The sequence below is a fragment of the Symsagittifera roscoffensis genome, chromosome 8 (genome assembly GCF_963678635.1).
Source record: "Symsagittifera roscoffensis chromosome 8, txSymRosc1.1, whole genome shotgun sequence".
NCBI classification, from domain to species: domain Eukaryota; kingdom Metazoa; phylum Xenacoelomorpha; order Acoela; family Convolutidae; genus Symsagittifera; species Symsagittifera roscoffensis.
In genome coordinates this window covers 31769710-31795477 of record NC_087069.1, presented here as the reverse complement: position 1 = coordinate 31795477, position 25768 = coordinate 31769710, and the positions used below count along the sequence as shown (strand labels likewise).

The window sequence follows — 25768 nt, the reverse complement described above, 5'->3', positions numbered from 1 at the left end:
GGGTACACGTTTTTGTTATATGGAAAAAAGGTAATTGCACTTTGGCTTCCTTTTTCTGTGTGCTGATACACCGTACCATTTATTACTACGCTCTACATCTTAGCAAGCGTTGACGCATTCATTAAAGGAAAATTATTTCACGTTCCACTGCGCATGGTTTAAATGGCCTATTTTCCATAGAAACATGTGCCTTTTCGCAAAGTCCCTTCGATTGGGTTCCGTTTTGCACCATTATTTCAGTGGTAAATTTTGTAAACAGGAAATGGGCTCCGACTTGCTGTATTTTATGCATTAAAATTAAAATATCGGAGTCGTAATTTTCAGCCTATATTTACTTGCTAATGGCGGGACACTTTCTTTTTAAGTAGATTCTAAAATAGAATCAGCTTACACTTTGGTCGCTGCTTTTTGCTACGTAAATTTAGATGGGCCATTTTTTGTTAATTTGAATCAATTGAGTGACATTTTTATATCGATTTTTAAGTTGGATAAAATAAAAGTTCTTGTCCGTTTTTATCTTTTTCTTTCCTAAAATTAAACCACCCTTTCCACCTAGTGGCACGGCTATTCTGAAATACAATTTGGATGCTGCATTAGTATTCAAATTGAATTTTGATATGAAAAGTCAGATTTCATTCAGGCTTATCCTTGAAAGCCAAATAAAATTCAGTTTTGGATGGCTCCAATTTTGAGCTGAAGTTATCAAATTTCGGGTTTCTTGTTGCACTAACTTTAATCTATTACTGCATTATTTTTCTTCTGTTAAATTCTCTAAATATTTGCTATTTCTTTTTCGCGATGGTCTTTTTCGCGTTCGGAGGTATAATATTGACGCTTGATAATATGAGGTAATAAGTTTTTTGATGCTTTTTTCGCTGTAAAGTCTGATTTATAGCGAAGTGATACCAAACTTCCTTCTGAGACTTTTAGACATAATTTATGGGTACTTATTATTTCATTTCTAAGTTGAACAGAGAATAAAATGGAAGTGCAATTAGCCAACCACCTTTTCCCGATTTGACTATCCTTTTTCATTTTACGGCTTTTAAATACCATTTTGCTTATTAGTATTTGCCAATTGACTTTCTAGTTACTAATACGATTACTCCTACTTATTGCTGATTCAGATTGGTTTATACCCAAGTACGTTTATTTAGCGTTTTCTTCTCGCTCTCTTATATTTCTTGATCAATTATGATCGACTATTAGATCATGTTTATATACGCTTTTTAAGTTGAATAATTTGTTTAAAAAAAATGACTGTCTTGGTGCTTACCCTTTGTGAATCGTCGAAAGACAGTTTTAAAACAAGAATCAATTCTCCTTGTTATGTTATCATATAAATAATATAGATAGATTAGTATTTAAATTATGTCATGACAATAGAAGTAAATACAACTTAAATCTTTCATAAGTTGAAGAGAATGAGTAGAGAGCGCATGCTGTTAAGGCTAGAGTGGATTGGCAGGTCGGTAACGACCTTGACCGATAATGGAATTTAGCACGAATAGCTAGCACACTGTTGACGTCATGTTTAAGACTAAACAACGACGCACCACATTTCCCCCTCTCGGGAAAAGAATTCAAACCGCGTTTGAATTTCTTTACTCTAAAGTACAAAATTACTAAATGCGCTTTTACATATGAAAACCGTGAAGAACATCAGGTAGACAAAGAGATTTATGGAAACTGACTATCATATATAAAGGTGTGATATGAATTTTAAAGTTTGTAGCAAGAACAGGGTACAATAGTTTGTTTAAGTTCTGGACCAAATGCCGAATTCGATAAATACAAAAGTTTTATCTATCTGACCGACGCGAAGGATAGTCGGAAGTACTCTTTTTGGGGAAGCGAATAAATTTCCTATGTGAAACTGCGGAATCCTCGGGTATATCTGCCCTAGACTGGCCTACTTGGTTTGATCGATCAGAACCAGACACGACAAAACGGACTTTCTTGTCCGGAGAGGCAGGTGTTGACGGAGGAGTAGTTGTTGACTGGGACTGAATGATATTAACTGAATGTCTAATAGGACTACCGTAGAATGTAGTCTGCTTTTTCCGTCGAGATGAAGACCGTGACGAATTTGACGATGAAGACATATTCCCATCCTGTTCCGAAAGTATGCCGTGACTATCTTGGGTGTTAGAGCCCGATGCTACCAATTTTGATGAAGTTCCTACTTGTGACTTCGAGATTGACGATTCTTCGTCTGAAGAGATGGGAATAAGATCTGAGCCTGCTGGGGTCATTACTGGAGTTGGCGCCTTTGACTTGATGCTGATAGGAATTTCCGTTCCTAAATTGCTAGACTTAGAGGAAGAGACAATAACTGTAGATTTCGGTTTGATGCTAATACACTTTGGTTTGACGCTAATAGGAGCCTCTGTTCCTGGATTACCCGACGTAGAGGAAGAAACTGTCAAGTCTACCACCGGAGTAGAATGCTGTGGATACGGGATGTTCTGTATACCCGGAGCCTCCGAAGTTGCATCTTCCCTTAACTTCGACGCCACCATTTGACTGCGGGGTGGAGTATGTGAAACTGGCATAGATGGAAATTTCGAATGAGCAGGCACGTACACTGTTTTCGCTGAAATACGTTGTCTGGAACCCGATTGTTTGAGAGGCCTATTGTCTTCCGATGATGATGTTGAAGATGGCACGATTGGGCGTTTCTGCCCTTTCTTCACAGGAGTTAGTTGTTTTCCTGAAAAACTTAGTTGGGTTGATTTAAGACGTACTGCCAAGTGATTCCTTCTAATAACTTTCCCTTTATCAGAAATATATGTGGATTCAGTGATCCGCACGATTTTGCCCTTATAAGGTTTGAAAAGTTCTCTGCCAGACTTCCTATTTAGAAATTTCCGAAAAATTTCGACCTTATTTGGTTCGTTCAATACTAAATAGTCCAAATTACGTTTTGGCAACGAAGGGCGAATTTGTTCCGTTGGCATTTGGTTCCGGAATCTGAGGGTACCAGCGGACAAGTTCGAACGAAGAGTGGCTGCGAGGATTTGATTTCTCTCCGTCAGGGTCTTCAGGGCTTTGACTCCCTCCTGATGCGTCAGAGACTTTTTCAACGACAACCACTGGTTTGCGGATTGTGCCAAGCTCTCCAGTGCACGATAGTGGGGTGTATCCGCTACTGAGTCTGTGGTTCCACCAAAATGTGGAGACACCGTCGGGCTTGATTGCCCTTTCTTGACGACTTTGATTCTTGGACGACTATCGCACTGCTCCCGTCGCTGCTCTGGTGTGAGCAAGTCCCGTTCCAAACGTTGGTTGTCTAAATGAATTCCCGAAGATAAGCGATCAGCCGCTATAGATAGCTCCGTATTCGGAGGACGACCAAAATGAAGTTCAAACGGTGAGACCCCGGTAACTGAATTTTTTGTAACCCGGATATCTTCAATAATATTCCTAAGAGTATCCTGAACATTAGAGAAATTCGAACTTAACCGAGAGGCGCCCAAACGACGTTTAATTGTTTGTATCGACCGTTCAACTAGACCGCAACCACGATGGTACCCCACCGGGCAAAAATATTGTGCGATATTTTTCTCTAGACAAAAATTTTGCACTAATTTATTTTTAAAACCGGAGTACTGGTCTGTTTTAATGGATTTGGGGATACTGTGCTGTTGAATATATGATTTGAGAAATTTAATGATCTTCCGTCCTCCCGTGGAACGCGTAATCATAGCCGACGGATATTTTGAGTAACGGTCGATTGCGACCAAGATATAAATGCTATTACCAAATGAGTCAAGTAGAGGGCCTGCGTAATCAAGTTGCAGCTCTTCATTAGGACCCGATAACAGAGGTAAAGGTTTGGATGAATTAAATGATACGTTCGCTTTCAAATTCTTACCAAACTTTGTGCACTGAGGACAATCTTTGCACAGTTGGATGATGTCCCGATGCATTCGGGGCCACCAGATTTATTGTGCTGCGTCTACCATCGCTAACTGACCCGCATGCGATCTATGAAGTCGAGATAACAAAGGTTTGCGTAGACACATGGGAATAGCGATCCTATTATCCACCACAACACAGCCATCAACTACCGCTGCACAATGCCAAAATGATTTAATATAGGAATCGATACGGCAAAATCCTTCGTAATCCCGGTTGATTATTGCTCGTTTCATGAGACTTAAACTGGCATCTTCATCCGTGAGCTCCGACAATACATCTGAATCCAGAATTCCCACCAGTCTGGTTAACGATTTCTGGTCCGCAGCGACCACTGGTGACTTTAAGATCTCGAGACTGTTGACTGACTGAGATTGTTGTTTTGGTATCCTGCCCCGTTTGGCCCTGAAATTCGCTAGAATACGGGCATATTGACTCCTCAGTTCCACTCCTCGTTGAACTGTTGATGATCTTCTGGGTCGAACAGCCCCCGGGCGAAACCGTGGCCTGGCTCTATCTGAGGAGAACCAATGTTGAGTGACCGGCAGATACTGGTTTAACAACTGCTCGAAACTGTCATTTGTGTTGTTGGTACTTGTGTTGGGATTCATTGCAGTCTGAAAATGAAAAGCACTCAATAATCTAACTGCACTCCAACCAATCCGATATGATGAAATCAAGACAAAAAGATTGATTAGTGACGACAACAGATGACAACCGCTCACGGCCAAAGTAATAATCCACAATGAGATTAGAATTGGCAGATAAATTGTGATCCATGCTGAGAAAGTGGCAAAATTCAGCATGTTAATACTCAACGCTGATTGGCTAGAATATGAGCCAACACGTTGGACGCCCTCTAGCGGAGAAAGAATCGATAGATTAGAGGAGTTATTTTGACTAATGGCTAACATTTTGTCGCCCTCTAGCGGATATAAACCTTTCGATGTAGGTTGAATGCCTTGAATTAAGACGCCCTCTACCGGTGTGTTTCCAAATTTGTTCGATGCAACAAGTGAACTGTTGGTATTGGGACAATTGATCCGAGACTGACAATTTCCCAATAACTCAACTAGGTTAATTTGGTCAGGCACGACATAATCCTGACATACTTCCGCGGTATCAGATAACTCCTCAGTTGAAGTATAATGCCTGGCCCAACCGTCCAAGAATTCACACGCATCAAAGAATCGACTAATGCATTTGACGACATATTGTTCGTCAAAACTGCTTGGTCGTGGAGCTTCAAATGTTGGGAAACGAGATAAGTAATCCACGATTCCTAGCTTACAGCCGGAGATATGGAAGATATCGAAATCGAAAGGTAATAACCTATCAGCCCATCTAGTTAAACGTGACTGATAAGTTTTGTTTCCGCGGTTCGTCTTTAATGCAGATATGATTGCTTTGTGATCAGTTAAAATCACGAAATGATTCCCTAACAAGTACGTTCGAAAATGCTCACACGACCATACGATCGCTAGAAGTTCTAATTCATTGGTACTGTATTTCTTCTCCTGATCGTTTAGAAAACGTGATGCAAAAGCAATTGGCACCCAAACATCCTCTTCTTTTTCCTGTTCTAATGCAGCACCCAGACCACTATGACTGGCGTCACATTTCACCCGCGAGTTCCGACTTTGGTCATAGTGATACATTTTTGTTATGTTCGCGATCAACTGCAAGATGTTACTAAACGCCATTTGCTGACATTCCCCCACACAAATTTGCTTTTATTACCTGCCGTCAGTGACGGGCGTAATTGGTCGGAATGGACCGGAAGATTCGGCAAAAATCGTTGTAGGTGGTTGAGTATGCCCATGAATGAACGGAGTTGTTTGAGTGTCCTTGGTGGTTCCAGAGCAAGTACTGCCTCTATCTTAGAACGTTTCGGTCTGTATCCTTCTGAATCAATATCGTATCCTAACCAAGATAATTGATTCAAGGAAAATTCGCATTTTGAAAATTTCAGAGCAAAACCTTCTTTATCCAGACGACTTATCACCTTGTCTACAAGAATATTGTGATCCTCGACTGAACCCTTCGAAACAATCAGAATATCATCAAGGAAACAAAATACTCCTGACAGACCCTGGAGAGTATTGTCCATCGCTTTTTGGAATTCCTTTGGCATGTCCGTTAGACCATAAAACCCCGTCTTGAACCGATACGTGCCAGTTTGTTCTCCACAGACGATATTGAAATTGCAATGTCGACTAACTTCCTCACTGAGCGGAATCTGGCTGAAGGCATATTTTAAATCTAAGGACGTAAACCAAACATCTCCTGAAATGTCCGACGTGATTATCTGGGCGGCCGAGTCCAATAGTTCCAACAAATTCGGCATTTGGTAATGGTTCTTATGAATTTGTTCATTCATAGGTTTAGCGTCCATAGCTAATTTCACAGAACCATCTTTCTTGGCCGTAATTACTATCGGAGAGATGAAATACTCACTGGTACATTTATTCAATTTAACCACGTGCCCTTCATGTATGAGTTTTTGGATTTCCTGACCAACTTTATCTTGAATATGCACCGGCACTCTCCTTCCCTTTTCTTGAATGGGGACGAGTGGAGACTTGAACGTAGAGAATACTTTGTGGTTTTTGGCTTTGCCAATTCTACTGAATACCCGATGGAACTTCTGGTGAAAGTGAGATTTCCATGAATCCGATGTTAAATTCGTGTTTGATTGGGAGACTTCTCCCACCAAAGGACGATCTGGTCTAACTTGCGTTGTTCTTACTCCCAATTGGGGTTGCAAATCCAAACCCAGTAAACAACGTGTGCGATTTTCTGAAATAAGGAATTTTGCAGACTTGATATGCCATCCCAAAGATGATACATCCATAATTAACGTACCCATCAATTCAATTTTCTTCCGATTATAGTCAACGTATACTGTATCAATTGGACTTTCTTGAACCGTGAAGAACTTGGCTGAAGGAACCGTTTTCAGAATATAGTCTGCTGTCTTCTTATTCACGAAGGAGGCTGGACTCCCAGTATCCACTGTTGCCTTGAAAAACGTCTTACCACAACGTAGTGTTATCTGGATGGAACGTAACTTGCCCGTGGCGGCATTGACCACCTCCAACTTTTTCACTGACCTAATTGGGAGACTTGGTTTCACTGCTGCTACAGATAAAACAGTGAATTCCGACTCACTATCGGACGTGATGAAATTACAAGTTTCTTCCACTGTCTCATCTGACTCAGCTTCCACGTTCGCTACATTCTTAGAGTTACAACATTTGGCAAAGTGACCCTTTTTGTCACAGTTCCTGCAAGTAACATTTCTGGCTGGACAACTCTGCTTGTGGTTTGTTGAGAATCTGTTACCACAGAAATAACACGACTTCGATTTCTCGTTGATCCCCTTTTTCTTACTATTCTGTGCCCGATTAATCCTGTCCGAAAGTTTCTTACCCTGGACAGAGAAGGTGGGTTCCTGTTTTATCCGGGAATTCTGACCCAAGGTAGCACCTGCCTGGGAATAATTGCCCGACGACGACGAACTCCCGAGTTGCCTTTGCAAATCGGTGGCCGTTTGTGCTCCCTTTTCTTGCAGTAAAGCTGATTTCAGAGAATCCTCCGGAGTAGCACCTGGATGAATACATAATTCTCTCTGAATATCCTTACTCATTTTGGCAATGAAGATATCTCGTACGACTTCCTTTTCTTGATCAATTGTCCATCCACACAGGGCGGCTTGTCCAGTCAAACGTAAATAGAATGCTTCCAAACTTTCTCGGTCTGAATGTACCGCGTTGTATATTTGCATACGTTCGATGATGAAATTTTTCTCCTTTCTGAATAGGAGAACACAGAATTCATGGAATTCCCGAAACGTTAATTCGCTCAGATCCGCATGTGGATAACTTTGGAGGAATCTTTTCCTCCCTTCTGAGCCGAGCGAGAAAAATAAACGAGATTTAACACGTTGTTCAACCTCGAAATAATACACTCCTGGTGCAACTCGGGGACCTTTCGCCCGGCGCTCTTCATTCATTTCTGTGACTTTCCGGACCGCCGCGTCATTACGTGCAATACGACTTGCGATTGCTGCAGCATCTTCATCCGCCCCCACAACTTCTGGTTTTGGAGCAGGATCGTCGTGTACGACACCCGGAGGTTTTAATAACTCTCGTGGATCGCATCTTTCTCTTAGAGTAATTGCCAAATTGAATTGACCTATCCACGAATCCCAGCTATGTGGTGGGTCCGCAGTTGGTTTATGCCAAAATACGGATACGCCCAACAGGTCAGTTCGATCCTCTGAGGTCGAAACTGCTGGCTGCGCCATGTGAATCGTCGAAAGACAGTTTTAAAACAAGAATCAATTCTCCTTGTTATGTTATCATATAAATAATATAGATAGATTAGTATTTAAATTATGTCATGACAATAGAAGTAAATACAACTTAAATCTTTCATAAGTTGAAGAGAATGAATAGAGAGCGCATGCTGTTAAGGCTAGAGTGGATTGGCAGGTCGGTAACGACCTTGACCGATAATGGAATTTAGCACGAATAGCTAGCACACTGTTGACGTCATGTTTAAGACTAAACAACGACGCACCACACCCTTTGACTGTTTTTCAAACAAAGTGTATTCTGCCAATTTTTTCCAACCGTTTCAAAATTTCTTTATTTTTTGTTTGCGATTTTTGTTCCAACCACTTACACCGTAGCGTCTGTTTTTTTTCAGAGCCGATTTTGACGGCCTCAAAAAAAGCTCATAAGAAATCAAAATAATTAAGCTAGTTTTTTAAACTAGGGTTGACAACTAGCTTAACAAAATCAGTTGAATCACTTATGACTATCCAGCTGTGCAGCTATGCAGCATTTATGAATCACTATGCAGCTGACATGCTCATGTTCGAAGTTTCCGGGGAGACTTCGAACTTTTAAAAGTTTTCGTACTAAATCAGTTTTTTAAATTGCTAATTTAAATTTCAAATGTCTTGCTCGGAATGTTTGCCTAGAATTCCTGTTTGATAGATACAGGTAGTAAGAAAATGAATCGGGATTGTTTTTTTTTTTGATAAATATTTTTTTACACGCTTTGGAAAATTTTATCACTTTTCCAAAAAAAAATTATTTTCAAAAACCTTTCGACCGATTTTCAAAAAAATTGTCCCCATGGAAAAACCGCCTGCTCACTTGTGTGCTTGCAGAATATTCTAGTCTCTTTTTGCTTTACCCTTTTGTCTGCAGCCTTCGAAAAAGCTTGTGGGGGAGTATTTGACCGATATTTTTGATTTTTTTTGTTTTCTCAAGAACTAACCTACCAAATCTGAGATTTTGGTTTCAATGAATAGAATAGAAGGGATTTGAAAGCTTCCCTCCGCTAGCGGCCACGCCCAAAATTTTTTACACAATTTTGGGCATCGGAATAGTGAAATTTTTGATTTTTTTGACCGTTTTTTGAATCTTTGCTTTTTTCGAAAGCTGAATCTGTATTCTGAGGTTATGCGTTCAATGAGATAACGGGTAGTGCGAAGCTATCCTGCTTAAGCGGCAATGCCCAAATTTTTTTGACACAAAATCTTATGGCCCTCATGAAAGTCTAATTTGTGTTGCTATGAAAGCTATGATTCTCGGAAATGTCAACTTTATGATTTGTTAGCCATTTTTTGGACTTTTCTCGATAACTAACCTGCCAAATCTGATATCATAGGTTTTATCGACACATCAGGTAGTTGGAAGCTTACTTATAAAATTTTCTACGCCAGTTTCTTCTAGACTACTCCTTAATTTTTTGTAAGAGAAAATATCTTCGGGAAAATTCCAAAATCTCAAAAATGTTCACTCTTTTCATTTATTTATAGAAACAACCAAGGTTTTGGGTAAAGTCTAATTTTTTAATTCATGTATTTCGTCTCACATCAATATAGGAAATGTAAAAAATATCAAACGCATACCTCCAGCTTCAGCAGGGGCCTAGGGTGCCTTCATTTTGGTTATTGTTTTCGACTTGTTTTTTTTTTATGATTGTGTTCTATAGCAAGTGGTGCGAAGCTCAGCTCCGCCTCTCTGTTTTTTTTAAAGCTCTAATGATCATCGCATTGTGGGTTCCAAATTTCAAAAAAGATGATTTTCAGTGTCAAGTTTAGTATCATCGAATTTTTTCCGATTTTCAGGGTCAAGTTTAGTATCATCGAATTTTTTCCGATTTTCAGAACGAAATTTGATGACACTGTAATCAATTTTGAGAAACCCCAAATTAATTCTACTGCAATTTTAGCATTACTTTAGCTATAACTGTCTCCCACTCAGCAGATTTTTTTCTCAATTTAATCGTTCTTCTTCTGAAAATAAAAATTAGCAAGAAATTAGAAGAAAAAAATCATAAAAAATTGGAATTTAAAAAAAAAAATTGTTTCCCTTTTTTGTTTACTCGTTGAGTTTCTCTACTCAAATCATAGTGGCGGAACATTCTATGCATTTGGCTATTCTTGCGTGTCTTAAATTTGTATCTTAATCTTTGACAAGAAGTGAATTGTGTTCCAAGGCGACAACTGGGTTACCACAAAGTGCTGCAACCTGAATTAGGGCTTTGTTCAAATGGCATCAATTGGAAATGCTAGGCTTCTGAATTGAATCGGTGTCGGCGGAGCTTGTGGGAAGATAATTGTGTCTTTCAGGTTTGATTAATGGCGGGGCTGATTGGGAGTGGAGGATGCGGGGGGTCTTCCTCTTCTTCCTCGGTGATGTCCCCTGCTGCCCATATCCACAGCATACCCGGGGAAGTGCTGGAGACTGTGTTTGCTTTTCTGGACCCCCTCGCCGCACTCGCCTGCGAGAGGGTATGTGAACAAAAATACGCTAGATTACAAGCCCTCCCCTCCTCTCAAGACAAACTTATATTGGTCCCGAAGGAGCCTTTGGAAAAGTTCCAAGGCCGGTCTACCTGAAATATGGCTGACGTGAAAAAGTACCGAAGGCATCCTTTGGAAAATTTGGCAACCAAAATTGAGGGGGACAGGGGTGCCCTTTTCTCGCGGTGGATCCGACGAGCGAGCACAGTCGCCGCAAATGGCACATGTACAACCCTCCCGTTTTTGGGAGCGAAGAAAGCAAAGCAGTCAACCCTCTCTCCTCGGCTGCTACTGATTACAATTGTAGGCCATTACACAAACTTCATTATTCTCTCGGGTAGAAAGTACAATCTGTTGGTGTGAACATCGTTAATAAGGACAGACAAAAGGCATATGTAATAGTAAGTCGAGTCGAATTACCCCCTCTGCCGCGAGTAGTTTTTTTTGCTTTATGGACCACCGGTATAATCAAGAGGTCTTTCTGTTGAAAAGCTGCAGGTAAAAATTTTATTACTGATTCACTCAATTCAAGAAGCTAATGGAAGTATTTCAGAAAATATAGCAAAGCGAAAGAATGAATTTATTATTGTTTCTTGTAAGATCGTATATTTTGGGTTAAAATTTAAAAAAAAATCGTTCTTTTACGCAAAAATGCGAAACAGTTGTCCTATATACCCAGGAGTAAAATATGAAACATACATGCAAGGACAACATCAAGTCAATTTGGAGTAGATCTGATATTGACTGGATGAGCGAACTGCAGGTCAGCGCCACCTGGTGTTACTTTTTATGTTTGATACATGAGCTGTTGTATTTTGTGAGCTATGTTATTATTTGTTGTTTGCTGCCAGGTGTGTGGGAGATGGAAGGAACTGCTGGTTGGCTTCTGGCTGCGCCGGCTGTTGCGGCTGGAGTACCATGCGCAGAAGTTCAGTCTGGAAGCATTTGGACACCTGGTGAGGGGCGAGGAGTATGGGCCAGTGTGGTGGGCACAGATGAAGAGACTCATCACTCTGGAGAGTGCCCTGGACAGAGTTCAACACGCACCCATACCCAAGAAGGAATACCAGTTAGTGTATCGTAGTCTGCCCGAGGCTTTTCTCATGCGCGAAAATTCTCACTAATCAATGACCTTTATAATGTCTAAAACTGATTAAATGAAAACTTATTAATTTCTTATTTCAAATACTGAGTTCTGATTGGTTGACAAATTTAGCGCACATTCTGTCACTCGCGCATGAGGGATTCCCTCTAGTCTGCCCCCGAGTAGCTGAATATTCGTTTTTGGCGTTTTCCACAATATGCTGTATCTATTCTCAGGACAGATACTTCGAACAGTAGAAAGTTTTGCAGCTAAAGCTGTTGAAAATTGACTCATTTTTTTACGCTTATTCTTTTCAAATTTTTGAATTACTAAGTTCTGTTTGGCTATTGTGAGTATAAAGAACTATTTCAGCAAACTATATAGAACTGAACATCTGCACGTGGAGTGATGGATGCAGAGGCAGTTTTCGTCTTATCTGACTGTTTTTTTTTGGGTATTGAACTTCAACTTTTTTTGAAAAGTTATTATTATTATTATTATGATTATTATTATTATTATTATTATTATTATTATTATATGTTATTTGGTTTTTGAAAATGGACACTCATCGGTCAATTTAACTAATTAAACATAGTAGCAAAAAATATCATATGTAAGTTAGTAAATCAACAGTAATTTCAGGTCAATAATCATTTGGTCTGGAGAAAAAAAAGATAGTTAAAACTGAATCAATCAGTATATAAACACGAAAAATTTATTAGGAAAGGTGATTAGTTTGATTTGCTGAACCTGAAAATTCAGTTGGTTTTAAAAATCACGCTTGTCTGTTCGTATTTCACGTACAAATTTGTTCTTGTTGAGTTCCTAGAAAGAATTACAGTTTTTTTTTCATCACATTCATCATATTCAGATTTCATCACAGTAAATTCAAACTGAGGAAAGAAAAGTGAGTTAAGTTGATTAACATCGATCTAAATTCAAATGAATTGACGAGCAATTCGATGATTTATCAATGAAAGTCTGTCACGTGATTTCATCAAATCAATTAAGTTATTCAAATCACGAACTCGTTCGGTGCATTCTAAAGCCTACAATGAATTCATTTTCAAACGCTAGATTTGAGGTCATTTCTGACTTTTACATAAACACTTGTCATCATGTTTTGTTCCAAGTTTCTCAGGTTATTGTTTTCAGGTTCAAATTGTCTAACGTGGGCATGGCTAGTATCGGGGGACGTCATGTTTGTGGACCGTACCTGCTAGTGATCAATCTGGTCGCCAACACCACCCCCTCCCCACCCTCAAATAGCAACAACAGTCCGGCAACATCCCCAACAGGGGGTGTACATAGTCCCAATGACAGCTACACGACCAGAGACAAATTCAGGTATAGTCTTTACAATACTGCTCAACTGTGTACTGAATGAACGAAACTTTTTTGTTGGCTGTATTTATTACCCGCCTGACTCAAACTGTGACATACAACTCGCTGAATATATACTGGATAAAAGAGAAATAGTACTTAGAAAAAATCCAGCCTGCACATTTCTCGTTGCTGGAGATTTGAATAACTTCAACAGTGACCTCTTGACCGACTTTAGCGGCCTTGTACAAATTAACAAAAATCCAACTCGGTTTGAAAAAATTCTGGACAAAGTTCTTTGCTCAAAACCAGAGCTTTACAAACCAACCAGCGTCATAAACTGCTATTTGTCGACAGATCACTTAGCGGTTTACTGTGAGCCCTTACAAGAAAAAACAGAAAGATACCACGCATCATTCAGAAAAGCAAGTTTTGCTAACAGAGAAGTATTTGGTATCACTTTGGACCGAGTAGATATGTCCCTTATTGATTACTCTTGCCCAGACTTAGCCTTTACCCAGTTAAATAACTTGTTACTTGAACTTCTAGATGTTACCTGTCCTATAAAAACTGTGCGTCTTTCAGCTAGAGACCCCAATTACATGACTCCTCTGCTGAAATCGCTTCTCAAGAAAAAGTACCGCATGAAGAAAAAAGACAGAATTTCAACCGAAGTAGAAAATGCTATCAAAATGGAGATAAAGAAGAATCTCACAAAAAGTAAACGTGGAACCAAATCTTGGTGGCAAGAAGTGAACTATTTAACAGGCCGAAAAAACTTAACTTCTACAGCAAACCACGAACCTGACGAGCTGAATCAATACTTTGCGGACATTTGTACTTCTACGGAGTATATTGAGCCGCATGTATGTAACGTATCAGGTTATGACTCCCCAGAGGTCTCACTACAGCAAATATACTCCCAGCTCAAACGATTAAAACAAACTGCTACCGGACCAGATTCCGTATTGGGTCTGGAAGGAGAACGCTCATTCGCTTGCAGAACCAGTGTTAAAGATATTGAACTTGTCAATATTGCAAACCAAAGTCCCCTCACTCCTGAAAACTGCAAAAATAGTTCCGATCGCCAAATGCAAAGCCCCTATGGGCCCTGAGGACTATCGACCCATCTCAATCACCCCAGTAATCTCTCGGTTCTTCGAAAGAATTATTATGAAAAACTTCATCTCAGCACAGTACAACAGCTGGTTACCTAAAAACCAACACGGTTTCAGAAATTCAGCGTCTACCACAACGGCTATGATTTGTCTTCAGCAAGAAATTGCTTCTTTTCAGAAAAGTAAAGCTGATTATATACAGATACTATCAATAGACCTTAGTAAAGCATTTGATAGAGCCCAGCATTCAATTATAATTGATAAGCTACAATCAGTTAGACCGGAAATCAATCCATTCATAATCAATTGGATCGCAAATTTTCTTCAGGACAGAAAAATTTTCACGGAAAGTAATTCTCAGCGTTCGAACTTGCTATGCATTAACCAAGGTGTTCCTCAGGGAACAGTTCTTGGCCCGCCGCGTTTCAATACAGTAAGCTATGATTTGGATTTGGAGAGTACAAACAGTGCTAGAATTATAAAGTTTGCGGACGATGCAAACTCTGTGATAGCGGGGTTCGGCTCGGTCGAAAACACGATGAAAGTTTTGGAGGAAATTAAAACTTGGTGCTCCACAAATAACTTCATACTCAACGAGGGAAAAACAAAACTGATGACTGTCAAACCGAATGACATTAGTTTAGTACCACAAGCTTTTGATGGTATTGAGCAAGTGGAAGAGCTTAAAATTCTCGGAGTATTATTTGATAGCAGGCTTACGTTTTCATCGCACATCAAAAGTTTATGCAAAAAAGTAACCAGCAGTATATACCTTTTGTATAGACTAAAGACATTTGGTATGAACATCTCTGCCCTTGATATTTTATACAAAATTTTGGTGCAGAGTAAAATTACTTACGCATTACCGGTATGGGCATGTGCCAATTCGACCGAATTGGCCGATGTGGACAAAGTTCAGCGCAGGGCTCTTAAACTTGGTGTTACTTCTACATTTACTCCAATTTTCGAGCTCATAGAGAACCATGACAACAAACTATTACAGTCAAGTTCAAAACAAGACCATATTCTTCATTCAAAATTGCCAAAACGAGAAACTTATGCAGAAAACAGACTTAGAGAAAAAGCAGTTGCAGCACACGAAAAATTAGAAAAACATTTCAAGCTTTTTCCAGCCAGAGCCTTAAGAAACAAAAACTTTCTATAAACTTTTGTTTGCTTTTGTTCTATCACGTGTAAGATAGATGTGTTTCTATCTTAATTTATTCTTTCTTTCTTTCTTTCTTACTTTTTTTGTTCTTCATAAACCAATCAAAGAAATCGGATCAATTGAGCAATATCGTAATGACCAATTGAGCTATCTCCCCCCCCCAGCAAAAACAAAAAACTCTACAAAAAGACGTCAGCAAACGCAAGTACACGGATGATGTGTTCATAGCACGCAATCAATTGACCGACTGAAGTTTATTTTATATGAGTATCGAAAAAAAAACTTGAAAAAAAATCGAAATTTATGAAAATAATTTTTTTGCAAATTTTTGTTTTGGCGACCATAGCCTCATCGAGGAAAGCAATTTACCAGGGTTGGTGCTCTTGCCTTGTATCTGAATAGCAAAAACGGTTATCCGCAGCACCTTAATATTGTACTCAAAAGCTATGTGTCGTTTTAAGAAAGAAAAAGTCGCTTTTTATGCCTGTTTTATTGATTCTTTTTTCAATCTGAATGAAACTTTTGAGCTTTGATATTGTAAGTTTAGGCTTTCCACAGTCGTTGGAAAATATGTTTTATGATTTCATGTCTCAAGTACCTACTGATCTATCTCCCCCCACGCGATAATGGGGGGGGATTGCTCAATTGATCCAAGAAATCATATGGTATCCGAGAATTTTACTGATTGATGATTTTCTACATGCACTGTTCGTGTTTTTGTATTGAAACTTGATGTGCTTATCTTTTTGATTTCACACTAAATCAATTTAAATAAGTGATAGAATATAGGCAAACACCACAAACAAAACATGAATGTTAACATCAACAAGGATCAACTGTGAAAATAGCACAAATTGTTCCGACCAGGCAAATTCTTAAAACGAAAGCTAAAAATATTTTCTTAAAAATTTTTTAAAAAATCATTGATTTTTAGTTAGCGAGAGGGGAATGCTTGGCCTAGTGAGCCATATCACAAGTTGAAATCACTGAAACACTAAAAAAATGCCGGAAAAAATTAGTCTGAAAATAATTATAGTTTGAACAAAGAAACTCGAAACATTCTGTGGTCGGAACTTAACAACAGCCGGCTATCCTTTTTCATGTTTACACTAGCGATCAGCGTAGTGTTTTATTACAAACCTTTTTTCTGACCTAATTTGCAAATGACAGTGTTTACTTACTTGGAAATTAAACTGTAGCATTGGAAGTTGCATAGCATCCGTTCTCTGCTTTATTTGTGGCCAGACCTATTAAGCGTTCGTGGCTGTGTGGTTAGTGAGTGAGTTTCATAATCTATAGGTCGCAGGTTGGAGTCCGAGACGTTGCCGAATTCTTACTTATTCGAGGCTTATTTCTAAATTTTCTTATTGCACTTCATAGAGGATTAGCCTCTGTGTAACATTAATGTTTTTTTTGTGTTATTTGCTAACAATCTCGACCAATTTCACAACGATTTTTCTCGACTCAGGCAACTTTTTTGAAATTGTTTTCGGAATCCGAATCACGGCTGAAAGCGCTTTACTATGATACTACGCTTTTTTCCTACAAATTGTTTTGACGCCGTAAAAATGAGTCGGAAAAACGCACCCTACCCGTTTTGTGTTGTGGTCGGAACATAAATTATCATAAAGCACGAAGCAAAACGTGGATGTATAGTATTTTTATGATTGCAGAGTCAATAAATTTATTTGAAGAAGTATGAAAAACTCTGGGGAAAGTGAAGTGTCTTTGTCTGTTGACAGGTGGACAGTGCAGTCTGTGAACAACTCTACGAGTAGTGTTGCTGGTGGGAGTCAAGGGAGTTCAACGGGAGGCGGAGGTAGTCAGATGCGGAAGATGAGCAAGAGTCCCAGCTGTATCTGGCAGCTCAACATATACCACATTATCACCGGTGAGTTAAGAAAGTTTGAAATTATTCAGCATAATATCATATTTTTCATTCTAAAAAGTTCTGAAAAAAATATATAGGAAGAAAGTATTTAGTTTTCCAAAATCAAGTGTTATGCAACAGCATTGAAATATTACAGTAAAAAAAACGAATTCTACAAGAATAGACGAAGGGCATAATTAATACCCATTACGAGAATATCCTCGAGCAAAAGATAACGTTAATATGTTCTTATTTATCTTTGCGATTAGCAAGGTTAACAGATAGGAAAATGGAATTTTATCAGGTCGTTTTTTGTATTTTGTTTTCGACTTAAGGGCGTTTCATTTTTTTCTGCTAGCTTTCAATCGTATTTAAGTGGTCTCGCAAGTATCACGAAGCTCCACTTCGCCTCTGTGTGTTAATATTCCTAAGTTTTTAGATGTCAAACCTAGCTTAAGCCGCATAATTTTTAGATGAATTAAACAAGCCCTCGCTATTTTTATGCATAATATTCATTAAGTACATGAAAGATGAAAAACATCAAAGTTTAATGCTCTATGAAGTTTTACGAGCACATGCGAAGTGTAATGGTATTTGTTACACACGCGAGCTAGCGAGCGTGGTTTAATATCACGAAACTACTTTTTTCCTACTGAAGTTGCACATCAGGGACTCGTTTGCTGCATAGCAAGGGAATATTAATTGCATCTGTTCTATCTGCTTGAGTAGAGTTGTAAGTGCCGTGAAACTGTTTTTTTTTTAAATATTTTCTAACAAATTTATTGGACAACGTAATTCTGACCTTCAAACAGTTCAATGGCGTTAATATTGGAACTGCATTTTCAAATGTCAATTTGAACTGTCAAAAGAGCAATGCAGAATGATTGCGCTTTTTCAGACACGTCTTTTGTTTGAATAACTTCAAGCCCACAACTTGAACACATTTTTTATACGTCAACAATCTACCAGGCAATTTTCCGAAGTATAGATAGATAATGCCAAAATGTTTTCTATCTATAACTATCTATACTATATTTAAATGCGAGTGACAGCTATCTCCCATGTTTAAGCATGATAATTTTGCATGTTTAACGAAAGAGTTTTTTTATGTTTAAGCTATATCGTATATTGCTATGGTTAAGGTTTTTTCGATTTTCCAGTTTAAATTCAGTGTTTATTTCATCAACCTAATAGTGGGATGTTGTAAGAGTTTTCCCAGGTTTTGCGATTCTGGCCTCCATATATGAATAACTAAATCCTTTTAGTGTACGAGATAGGCAAATTTCAAGATTCTTCAAAAATTTCCGGAAAAATTAATTTTAAAAAATTTCCAATTTTTGAAATTCCAGCGCTGTAGTTGGGTGCTGTCAGGGTACTCTTAGGGGTTGCTAATCTTTCCTCCAAATCTCACTTCTCAAATCGTTGTAGTTATCGAGATATGACATTTTTTATGATTTCAAAAACTTTCAAAACGTTGAAGATCTCATTCCTGTTGTTGGATATTGTGAGAATACTCAAATGTTGCGAATCTTGCCTCTGATTATGGCTACTCAAATCCTTGCAGTTTTCGAGATATGACGTTTTTTCAAGATTTTTTCAAAATTTTTCAGAAAAATTAGATATAAGAAATTTCACAAAATTTCATATTCGCATCGCTGTGCTGAGGCTCTGTCAAGGTATTCTCAGGAGTTGCAAATTTTGCCCCCAAATATGAATGCTCAAATACTTGTAGTTTTCAAGATACGACGTTTTTTTATGATTTTCTCCGAAATTTTCAAAAAAACTTGGATGTTAAAAAATCCCAAAATGTTGAAGATCTCAATCCTGTTTTTAGAATCTGTGGGGGTACTCTCAGGGAAATGCGAATCTTGCCACTGAATATGGCTGCTTAAATGTTTGTAGTTTTCTAGATATGACGTTTTTTTTAGGATTTTCTCAAAATTTTTCAGAGAACTTAGATATAAAAAATTTGAAAAAACTTGTGTGAGGCTTCGTCAGGTTACTCTCAGGAGTTGCGAATTTTGCCTCCAAATCAGGGTGACCACATGGTCACTATTTTAGTGACCAGTCACTATTGGTCAATTCGTCACTATTTTTTCAATGGTCAATAAAAGTCACTATTTACAACGGTTTTAGGTGACGGACCCTAAAATTTTTCTAAAGGCGCCTTTGCGCCAATATATACAAATATTGAGGGGGGAGGGGCGCCAAAAAAACGCAATTTTTGGTCGAAATTTTCCAAAAAAACCCATAAAACCGCCTTTTTGGCCTGTTTTTTACAAATTTGCCTGCGGCGCAGAAATTTTGGCCAAACAGGGAATTTTTTGTGCTTTGGCAGAGCTTGAAAAATTAATTTGGTCGACCTAAAAAAAAAGGTCGACAAAAATTCGAAAATTGTTATAGTCACGATTTTTCTCTGAAAAAAGTGGTCACCCTGCTCCAAATATGACTGCTAAAAAACCTTGCAGTATTCCTAACCTGTAGTTGGGGGCAGTCAGTAATCGCAGGGGTTGCAACTGCGGCCTCCAAATAAGAATGCCCGATTCTTTTTAGTTTAAGAGATAAGACGATTTTCGTGATTTTTTTTGAAATTTTTCAGAAAACTCAAATTAGAAAAAAAATTTACTTGAGTGAAACTCCCAACCCTGTAGATGTGTGCTGTTAGAGAACTTTCAAAGATTGCGATTATTGCTATCAAGTAAGACTGCTGATATCTTGGTAGCTTCCGAGATGTGAAATTTTTTCTGGTTCTCAAAAAATACCTTTTTTTGAAAACTTAAGGTGAAGTTTCTCGAAATTTGAATTTCCCAAAGTTGTAGTTGGGTAGTATAAGAGTTGCAAATCAAAAATTTCAAAATTTCAAATGAAAAACTTGAATAAAAAAACTTTGCAAAATTTGTTATTACGAACCTTGTAATTGTGTGCTGTCAGAGTACACTCAAAGAATGCAGATCCTTTTTTCCAGAATATGCGGTTTATTATGAGTACCAGAGGTGCGTTGCACGCCAGTATCCCTTTAGGTCGTCGAATTGCCTAAAACTGCACATTTTGACGCTTGAAACCAATTGTTAACTCATTTGAGCACTAGAAAGCTGTATGCAAAGTCTAATTAACCTAAAAAAAATCGTCGTGTTTTGGCTGTTTAATTTGCTCAAGGTCACTGTTGTTGCCAACAATTTGGCATTAATTTAAAAAAAACACTTAAAATGTGGCAAACGCGAACTTTTTTTGGAATAATTTTAGAATTTGGGTCAGAATTCTTAAGAATCGATGAACGTAGTTCAGAGTCTTATATAGGTGCTGATGATTTTATTATTTGGTTTTTTTCCAGGAGAAGTCTTAAAATTTGTTCAGGCTCAAATTTACTTTTTCACTGTTTGATAGTGACAGATGACCGTCTCGCACATGGAAGAACGTGCGACTTCTAGTCTACAGATCGGAGGATCGACGATTCCAGCTGATAGCTAAATGTTTTGTTTTTCAAGGCTACTTTTAACTGTATTTCCATATTTCTTTTTTCCTTTCTTGAGCGACTTTGCTATTAGTTTGCTTTTTTCTGAAATGCAGATTCGCCACTGTAAAAATATTTGACGAAATATACAATTTTGCCAGGGACAAATTGGGGAGGGGTTACACCCGCTGGCCATCCAAAACACTAACTTCCAGACGCGGATCTAGGATTTTCTTGAAAGGGGGCGGATTTTCAAAAAAATTTTGAAAATTTTGTCTTTTTTTTGTAGGTCGACCATATTGATTTTCTGAGCTCTCCCAAACCACTATAAAGACCCTAATTTGACGAATATTTCTCCGTCGCAGGCAAATTTATGAAAAAAACCGTTTTTAGGCACTTCTTGGAAAATTTCTACCAAAAAATTGCGTTTTTTCGACGCGCGCTCCCCCCTCAAAATTAGTATAGATTGGCGCCTTTAGCGCCAATCTGGTCTGCCAGCTTGGTCTCCCCCCTCACAAATTGTGAATATCTCAATTGGACGCAAAAAAATGGCCAGCAAAAAATGGATATCTCAAAATAGTACAAAGGGGGAATCTTTGGGTCGGCAGAGGGTCGAATCCCTGAGAGGAAAGGGCGTCTGCCCCCCCCCCCCTTAATGCGCTACCGTTTACATCTAGTTTTAGCTGACCAGCCTTTAACTTTCTTAAAGCGCCTTTGGCGCCAATACATGCTAAATTTAACGTGGGAACACGGCCTTTTTGGCATGTTTTGTTAAAAGTTCGCCCGCATTGCAGGAAGTTTGGCATATTGGGGCATAAGTTTTGCGAGAGCTCGGAACATCAATTTGATCGACCTTAAAAATACGGATAAAAATGGCGGAGTAGATCCGACCCTATTTCTGCCTGAATCAATTTGGGCTAATTAATTGAATATTCCTATTGGAATATTTTCAATTAAATGAATATTCCTCTTTAGTATATTCCGGTTTTGGGCAAGTAATTGAGTTTTCACAGCCAAAAAAATTAGGCTAATTTGTTCATTTGATTTTAAGTATCTCTTTTTAGCCACCCAGAATCCAGAATTTTGCTCCTTTGTTTTCTGAGGAAATTTGTCCGTTATGTTTAGGGGGATATGTTACTTATGAATTTTTCTAATGCTTTGTAGGGAAGCTGATCAAGACAGTTCCCAATATCAACATGGTGCAACCCTGCATAGCAGGCTGCTGCTTCGAAGACCCCACCAAGGATCCATCTGATGGGAGCTCCTCGGGTGGGGGTGGTGGAGGGGGAGGGTCCACAAATGGGGGCGACAGGGGGGACTCCAGTCAGCAGACGAACTCTTTTTCGTCTATTTCTGCGTCCTCCTCGTCCACTAGCAGTCTTTTTGCCAGTATTCTGAAGAGAAACAGCGGAAATAGCAGCAGCAGAAACAAACAGTTTCTAAACTCCAAAATATCAGGTCCGAACTATTCTTGTCTAGTGGGTTTATGTAATTATATACTTTATTCTCATCAAAAAAAGTACATAATTTTCTTAGCCTTCCTACGTGAACAAACATTTCAGCTGATAAAAAACTCTTCAATCAGTACGCGAAAATATTGAGTGATTGTTTCATTTTTCAATTAAATTTTTTTGAGAATTAAACATGTGAATGGAAGGGATTATTACGTATTTCTTATGATAACGTTTTTTCCAGCTGTAGTGTTGTTTGAACGAGACCGTGCGACCAATCAGAGCAAAATAGTGGTAGTCAAGGCACCCCTGGGAAACCCGAACAACATTAAAGATACTAGCAGCAGTAGTAGTTCCCCCTTCTCGCCCCTGTGGGGGGACATGGACAACGATGACTCGGACGACGGCGACTGTCTGACTGCCAATGAGTTCCTGAAGAGGAGCATGAGTGACCAGTCGGCGGCTGCTGCAGCTGCTGCCATGCCAGGCACCACCGCACCCATCGGTCAGTTTTAGAAATCATTTTAAACAGCCAGATGATGCATTACTTGGGTAGTAGAGCCTGGTTTTAAAACAGTTATAAAAATACAGCAACAAACAAGAGGCAAAAGATTCAGATCGGAAATAATCCATTTATATGGACAAATAAACCTCTTGCGAACTCACACGGCAAGCCTGCTTTAATTTTTTTCTGTTTGTCCAAGGTTATAAGTTGAGTAGTAATACCTTTGTTGAGTGGATGTGTTGATTGTTGTATTGTGTTGTGATGTGGTTAAGGTCTACGGGAGTACTTCTTCTCGACTGAGTTCAAGAAGAGTCAGAGTACTATTCGAGTGTTTGACCATCTGCTGGTGGCCACGTTCAGACACGAGGAGAAGGCACAGACGGAGTTGCAGCTGCATCACATTTTGGATTGTGGCCACAGACTCAGAGAGTGGAAGCGCTGGACTGTGCCAGAACAGGTACTGGTACTTATACGAGGAGTCTGCCCTACACATTATATCCAACACATAATGGTCCAACTGGTGCAGATCTAGGGTTTTGGTGTGGGCGGACGGATGTTTTCTTAGGTAGACCAAATGGATTTTCACACCCATCTGTTTGGACCCAAAACATTTGTGGTCGAAAGTTTCTGTGGCGAGGAACGGATCCGAATGCAATCAACTATGTTTACTACCCTTAAATGGTACAAAGGCGCTGTCAGGAAGTCTTAAGAAACGGCAAGCCTGACAATTATATCGTAAAAATAACAAAAGGGTCACCGGAAGAAACTTGCCGCGCGCCTCCTTAATCAGATCCTAAATCAGAAATAACTCATAATTTTATCGATGTTGTGCTTGCGTAATGTAGCTTAACTGTCTCCTTGTGCCTGTATTGAAAGTTAACTGAAGTATTTAATGGTATATTTAAATAAATTATTGTCATGTTGTAACTTTACCCGCGCCCTAATTTTTTCAGGTTTTGTGAATTTTCGCAATTTCCTACTAACCAAGAAAGATGTCATTTAGGCTATGTAATTTCATCTTGAATCAGTAAACTTAAATCGAAAAACAAAAGAAAAATAAATAATAAAAGTTAAGCTTAGTTAAATTTACCAGCTACATATTGCAAATTTCCAAAATGTTTGGAGGAGTTAGCAAAGAGCATTTAGCTCATCGAGTGATAATCCTGAAAAACAAATTAAAATTATAGAAGAGAGGATCAAGTATAATAGGGTGTAGAAGGCAAACAGGCTAAAAAACGAGTGGATGGAAAAGTTTAATCATTTCTTTATCCCCCCACTGTTCTGTGTTGTGCGCAGGTGTGGCGAGTGGAGTTCAAGGACGAGAATGTGTTGGCGTTGGCCTGTAGGACCAAGGTGCTCTTCTTCAACCACCTCCATGGCTCCTACCACACAGTCTACTCCACCTCCTCCCACATACCCAAGACCAGACTGTTCATTGGCATGCACCACGTCATGTTCGCATCAGGTCCGACGTTTGTTTAGTCCCCACATTTACATTCTCTTACTCGTGTACACAGGTGGGGGTTTCAAAACTTTTTTTTATCCAATCATATTAGAATAAAACGTGTTTTACACGTAAACACATGTTTTTTCAAAAAGTCCCTATTTCTGCTACTAATAAGCAAAAAATTGCTATCGTTAAACAGTCACCTCTACAATTAAATTGTTTGCATCCCCCTGTTACTCCCCCTTCCAAAGAAGCCCCATACTTATCGTTGAAGCGTCTTTCTTGTCTGCTAGATTTTCATCATGTCTTTCGCGCGGATGGTTGTTACTTTTTTCCTTGCGAAAGAATGCTTTAATTTTTTTTACGGATTGAAAAAGTTTGCTTAGAAAAAGGTCTTGTTTTTTTCTCATTTTAAATCTAAAAAATATGTGTTTGACAGGCGAAAATATTTTCAAGCAAATGTAGAGGTTTTAGGGTATTCGTGAAACTCCGTGCTTAGAAATGTTTCACTGTTTTTTTGTTCGTTTTAGACTACGGAAGCAAACCAGCCGTGATTCTGCCCATTCTCAACTCAGACAGTGTGCATGTAGCCGGCAACTTACAACTGCAGACCCCCTCCAACCCCTCAACAAGTAGCAACAACACTACAGCTACAAACAGTGCAAATACAACTAGCAGTTCCTCCTCTTTGCGCCCCTCGAGCGTGAAATCTCTGTCCAATTCCTTCAGTGCCAAATTAAACATTCAGTGCAATAGCAGCAGCAGTGGACTAGCCGGTGCATCATTCTCCTCCTCCTCGACTGTCCCTCACCAGTGTGGAATGGGTTCAGGGGCAGGGGGAGGTTGTGGGGTGATGAGTCATTGTGAGGCTGTGATGATTGACAGTATCACCTGGAGGGATTTGAGTTTCAAGTCTGCCTCCATTGGGTCTACAGTTTTAGTGGACAGGTTACATGTTTCAATAATTAACTTCTATTGTACTACTAATTTTTGGTAACGTTTGGTTCTGTAAAGCAGAAGTTTTATAACTTGAATTTTTTATCCGAAAGGCTTGTTGTTTTGGGTGCTGGGAAGCTGTCTTTTATAGTTTCTAACAAATTTATGGACAACGTAATTCTGACCTTCAAACAGTTAAATGGCGTTAAAATTGGAACTGCGTTTTCAAATGTCCATTTGAACTGTCAAAAGAGCAAGGCAGAATGATTGCGCTTTTTCAGACACGTCCATTGTTTGAATAACTTCAAGCCCACAACTTCAACGCAGTTTTCATTCATTAACAATCTGTCAGGCAATTTTCCGAAGTATAGATAATGCCAACTTGCTTACTATATCCTTTTAGGTCGTCGAATAACCTAAAACTGCTCACTTTGACGCTTGAGACTAATCTTTAACTCATTTGAGCACGTAGAAAATCGTGTGGAAAATTATTCTTTTATTTTAACGCAGCGCCAAAAACTATGGACGCCATATTTAAGCAATTTTCATAGGGTACAATGGTTAACAAAAGGCGTCGGGGACAATGTTTAAGCAAAAATAATGAATATTTTAGAAATTTTTTTCAATTCAAAATATGGAAGGGTATCAACTTAAGATTTTTCTTTAGG

The 25768-nt window shown here is 38.9% G+C and overlaps 2 protein-coding genes across 2 annotated transcripts in view; both read left to right on the top strand.

Moving 5' to 3' along the window:
- The window catches only part of LOC134853352 (UV excision repair protein RAD23 homolog), a 524307-nt gene that overhangs the window by 200660 nt on the left and 297879 nt on the right, over positions 1-25768 (top strand). The gene's annotated exons all lie outside the window — the stretch shown is intronic.
- The window catches only part of LOC134853549 (uncharacterized), a 50971-nt gene continuing 26078 nt past the window's right edge, over positions 876-25768 (top strand). Inside the window, exons 1-10 of the mRNA XM_063869549.1 lie at positions 876-1143; positions 10574-10735; positions 11599-11816; positions 12987-13178; positions 17183-17331; positions 21926-22219; positions 22457-22717; positions 22990-23174; positions 24014-24182; positions 24695-25112. Of these exons, the coding sequence (XP_063725619.1) occupies positions 10583-10735; positions 11599-11816; positions 12987-13178; positions 17183-17331; positions 21926-22219; positions 22457-22717; positions 22990-23174; positions 24014-24182; positions 24695-25112 (2039 nt within the window). The 5' untranslated portion in view covers positions 876-1143; positions 10574-10582. The remainder of the gene's footprint in view (positions 1144-10573; positions 10736-11598; positions 11817-12986; positions 13179-17182; positions 17332-21925; positions 22220-22456; positions 22718-22989; positions 23175-24013; positions 24183-24694; positions 25113-25768) is intronic.